General features: G+C 49.4%; 1 protein-coding gene across 1 annotated transcript in view; it reads right to left on the reverse strand.

Annotated features, from left to right (window-relative positions):
- The window catches only part of LOC308156339 (uncharacterized protein), a gene marked incomplete at both ends in the record, with an annotated part of 87,637 nt that overhangs the window by 39,463 nt on the left and 43,174 nt on the right, over positions 1-5,000 (reverse strand). Inside the window, 4 exons of the mRNA XM_080529677.1 lie at positions 261-458; positions 1,988-2,086; positions 2,453-2,551; positions 4,110-4,208. Of these exons, the coding sequence (XP_080385803.1) occupies positions 261-458; positions 1,988-2,086; positions 2,453-2,551; positions 4,110-4,208 (495 nt within the window). The remainder of the gene's footprint in view (positions 1-260; positions 459-1,987; positions 2,087-2,452; positions 2,552-4,109; positions 4,209-5,000) is intronic.

Genomic DNA, 5,000 nt, shown 5'->3' on the forward strand with positions numbered 1-5,000 from the left:
AGAAGGATCAAAAGAAGGATAGAGGGATAGAGAAAGGGAGAGATACAGAGGGATCAAAAGAAGGATAGAGGGATAGAGAAAGGGAGAGATACAGAAGGATCAAAAGAAGGATAGAGGGATAGAGAAAGGGAGAGATACAGAGGGATCAAAAGAAGGATAGACTGAGGGACAGAGAAACAGAGGGACAGAAAGGGACAGGAGAGGGAGACCGAGAGAATACGAGATAGATAGAGAGAGAGAGAGGGAGAGAGAGAGACAACCTTGGTCATCTTGCTCTGTTGGGCGTCTCCGTCCAGCAGGATGCGGGCGGTGTGGGCGTGTCCCTCGCGGGCGGCGATGTGCAGGGGGGTGTGGCCCGCCGTGGTGGCGGAGTCTGCGTTGGCCTTGTGCTCCAGCAGCAGCTTCACCAGCTCCTTGTGCCCCATACGGGCCGCACAGTGCAGGGGGGTCTGGTCATCCTGGACCAGGGAGGGAGGGAGGGAGGGAGGGATGGAGATAGGGATGGAGGGATGGAGGGATGGAAGGAGAGATGGAGAGAGGGATGGAGAGAGGGATGGAGAGAGGGATGGAGAGAGGGATGGAGAGAGGGAAGGAGGGAGGGATGGAGGGATGGAGGGAGGGATGGAGGGATGGAGGGAGGGAGGGATGGATGGAGGGATGGAGGGATGGAGGGAGGGAGGGAGAGAGGGATGGAGGGATGGAGGGATGGAGGGATGGAGATAGGGATGGAGGGATGGAGGGATGGAAGGAGGGATGGAGAGAGGGAAGGAGAGAGGGATGGAGAGAGGGAAGGAGAGAGGGAGAGAGGGATGGAAATAGGGAGAGAGGGATGGAGAGAGGGAGAGAGGGATGGAGAAAGGGAGAGAGAGAGGGAGAGAGGGAGAGAGAGAGGGATGGAGAGAGGGATGGAGAGAGGGATGGAGAGAGGGATGGAAATAGGGAGAGAGGGAGAGAGGGATGGAGAGAGGGAGAGAGGGATGGAGAAAGGGAGAGAGAGGGAGAGAGGGATGGAGAGGGAGGGAGGGATGGAGAGAGGGATGGAGGGCGGGAGGGAGAGAGGGATAGAGGGATGGAGGGAGGGAGAGAGGGATGGAGAGAGAGAGATAGGGAGAGAGGGATGGAGAGGGAGGGAGGGATGGAGAGAGGGATGGAGGGCGGGAGGGAGAGAGGGATAGAGGGATGGATGGAGGGATGGAGGGATGGAGAGAGGGATGGAGGGAGGGACAGAGAGATAGGGAGAGAGGGATAGGGAGAAAGAGAGAGGTTACATAATGTACAGGAAATACACCAGGGAGGGTCATGGGGGTTAACATGAACCCAGAGACAAACATTACATACATTACATTTATCTATTTAGCAGACACTGTTATCCAATTATGAGATTACAGTCCAGGGCAGTCTTCCTGGAGTCATTGATGCCTAAGTGCCTTACTCAAGGACACCCTAGTGAGAGAGATGGAGAGAGGGAGAGAGAGGGAGAGAGGGAGATGGAGAGAGAGAGGAAGAAGAAAAAGTTAGGGAATGTACAGTGAACACCCCAGGGGAGGCTGGAGGAAGTAGACATGGGAGGACGGAGCTCATCGTAATGCGTAATGCGAATCCGATTTTTACCTCTACCAGCCTCCACTGAAACGTAGTCAGAAGTATCTAGCTTGTGGTAGAGACAGAACCGGAGAGGAGTGACCCTCAATGTCTTCAGCAAACCTCAATTTAATTTGATTTGATTCCTACAGTAGTGTGTGTAATGTCTGGTGTATAGATGTGTGTGTGTGTGTGTATGTGTGTGTGTGTGTGTGTGTGTGTGTGTGTGCGTGTGTGTGTGTGTATGTGTGTGTGTGTGTGTGTGTGTACCTTGGCCTTGGCGTCCACCTGGGCCGTGTTCTATGTGTGTGTGTGTGTGTGTGTGTGTGTGTGTGTGTGTGTGTGTGTGTGTGTATGTGTGTGTGTGTGTGTGTGTGTGTGTACGTGTGTGTGTGTGTGTGTGTACCTTGGCCTTGGCGTCCACCTGGGCCGTGTTCTGCAGCAGGAAGGACGCCACCTCGCAGTGCCCCGCCCTCGACGCCATGTGCAGCGGCGTCTCCACCTTCTGTCACACACACACACACCAGGTCAGAGGTCAGACATGCAGGGGTCAGAGGTCACACACAAGAGAGGTCAGAGGTCACAGACAGCCACAACCAACCACTCATGAAGTCAAGTCAATTCATCTTATATTTAAAGAGGGACATTTTGGTTTGGCTGAAGAAGCATCCATTACACACATGCAGGCACACGCTCTCTCTCTGGTGGAGAGAGGGAGGGATGGAGGGAGGGAGGTGGAGGGAGGGAGAGAGGGAGGGAGGGAGGGGGAGGGAGGGAGGTGGAGGGGGAGGGAGGGGGGAGAGGGAGGGAGGGAGGGGGGGTGGGAGGAGGTGTGAGGCAGGGAGGAAGAGGGAGGGAGGGGGAGTCTCACCACATTGGAGGCGTTGGGGGAGGCTCCTCTCTTGATCAGGTTCTTCACAATGTTGAGGTGGCCCATGAAGGCTGCTACGTGTAGGGGGGTCAGACCAGACTACAGGGGGGGGGGGGGGGGGGAGAGGCGGTTAGAGGTGAAGGATTCATCAAAACTCCATCATCCATCTCACATCTGTTTTCATTGGGCCTCCACAGAGCTGCCAAGTCTCACGCAATCGCCGTGAGACTCACGCATTTCAACCAGTTCTCACGCTCTCACGCCGCACCTCTATTTCTCACGGCGAGAAATAACAATTGTTTTACGAGACTTTTATTTTTTTAATTCCTTGAAAGAAAGCTACCGGACATGAGTTTCGTGGCATCTTTCTGCACGCGCGTTAACTTGAGTCTGCAATCGAAGCGGCAGGCGAGCACTGATGGAAGAACCTGTGTTCGCGCGAGCTGCAAGAACGTAGCAAGCAGTGTTGCCAGATTGGGCTACTTTTGGTCACACTGGACGGGTGGATTCGGCAGCTTTTAGACCGGTTGGGCTGGACATTGTCAATTCCGTCTGGCAACCGTGGTAGCAAAATATGTGCATACATTACATTACAGCATCGTACATCTGGTAGCCTACTGGACTGGGTTGCACCAATTTGGCGTAAGTCATTACTAAATGCAGGCATTTAGTAGTTACTAAACCCCTAGTTGTTACTAGCTAGTTTCAAACTAGTTATTTACTAATTTCGGTTGCACCACGCCAATCTTTTGCCAATCTTAGCTAGTAAATACTCAGTTTTGGTAACTGTTTTTTGTTTCTCTACTGTAACATAACCAGGTACATTAATAATAATAATAATCATTCATAATAATTACAATTTACAATACAAATACAACACAATTGGGGGTCCCTCCAAAAAAATTTGGGCCCGCTGTGCGCGCACAAGATCAACCACCAAGCCCTCATTCTGACCCAGGAAAAACCCTGGTATGTACTGTATAACATGATAGCCATCTATGAGCAAAGCACTGTATATAAAATTATGATCAAGGGTCTTTCTGCTGCTGACCAAGGGGCTGAGTCCTGTTGATGGGGCCCATTTTTCTTTTAGAGTCTGTAGGCTACTGTATTTGTTTATTAAGATTTCATAAATATGATATATTGTCTGAATTTTTGTCTTGTTTTATAAAATGTTAATTATTTTCATTTCTTGTGCTGGTTTATTATGAACAACATGTAAAATTGCAGGAAACTAGCACAAATAATTGGGTGGGAGAGAGGGGCCGTCGCTGCCAAAACGCGCAGTTTTGGGTCGCTCCACCACCCAAAAATCTCACTCCAAACTTTGGTTGAAACTTGGCAGCCCTGATATACAGCGTGTCTACTTTTTGACTTTGGTCAAGGTCAAACCTCTGGGTTTCATTCGATCGCTAGCATAATAATAATAATAATAATAATAATAATAATAATAATATCTTAGATTTATAGGCTATAGCGCCTTTCAAGGAACCCAAGGACGCTTTACAAATGTATCGTGGCGCCTCATTAGCATTAGCATGATGCATTACTATCACTAGCATTACTGTGACGCCTCATTAGCATTAGCGTGATGATGCATTACTATCACTAGCATTAGCGTGATGCCTCATTAGCATTAGCATTAGCGTTAGCTCACCTCGGTCACGGCCTCCAGGGAGGCGGAGTGTTTGAGCAGCAGGTCCATGGAGCGCATGTGGTTCTTCTTACAGGCGATGTGGAGCGGAGTGAACCCGTTCTGGAACACAACAGAATGTAGTAGAATTATTACAAGTATCTAAATCGAAAAGATAGAACAAGGCAGCCTGCTTTCTTCAGATTGTATAGGAAAAGGTATTTAATTATATTTTGCAAAAGGAGAACAGTTTACAAGCATGTCAGACAGACAGAGTCTGTCAGTGAAATCCTTCTCAGAAAAGTCATGACATAGGGATCATTTAAATGTGTCTGTTGTCTAGCCAATGTCAAACCCTGAGCAGAGGAAAACACTTTTCATTGTTGTCTACTAGACTGGGTCGTCAATGTGTTGATTCTGCCCAAGACAGCCTGACTCTCTCTCGACCTCTTGTGAATTCAGTTACAAAAGGTAATGAATGTCTTATCAATAAATAAAATGTCTTATCAGGCATAATTATTCCACCACAAGAAACACACAAACACAACTCAAACACAGCCGGGCCCAAGGACACAGAGGAGCTCCGCTCTAGTGAACAGATACAGGCCACCCACTTAGAGAGCATGATCACACTATAGCACTGACCCAAAATGTACAGTGGTGGATGCCTCAGATTATTTTCATCTAACATTGTCCTTTCTTTTTTTTTTAAAGGTTATTTTTTTGGGAGTGGTGCAGTACCACTGTTATATTTTTGGGGCAGAGGGTCAGCCATCAGTCAGCGCCCCTGGAGCAGTTAAGGGGTTAAGTGCCTTGCTCAAGGGCACAACGGCAGTGGTAAGCTCCTTAGATATGATGCCAGCAACCCTCCAGTCACCAGTTATCATCCGGCTCCCTGGGGTGGGGACCCCTAGG

Source organism: Nansenia antarctica (assembly GCF_963989245.1).
Source record: "Nansenia antarctica genome assembly, chromosome: 4".
Classification (NCBI taxonomy): Eukaryota; Metazoa; Chordata; class Actinopteri; order Argentiniformes; family Microstomatidae; genus Nansenia; species Nansenia antarctica.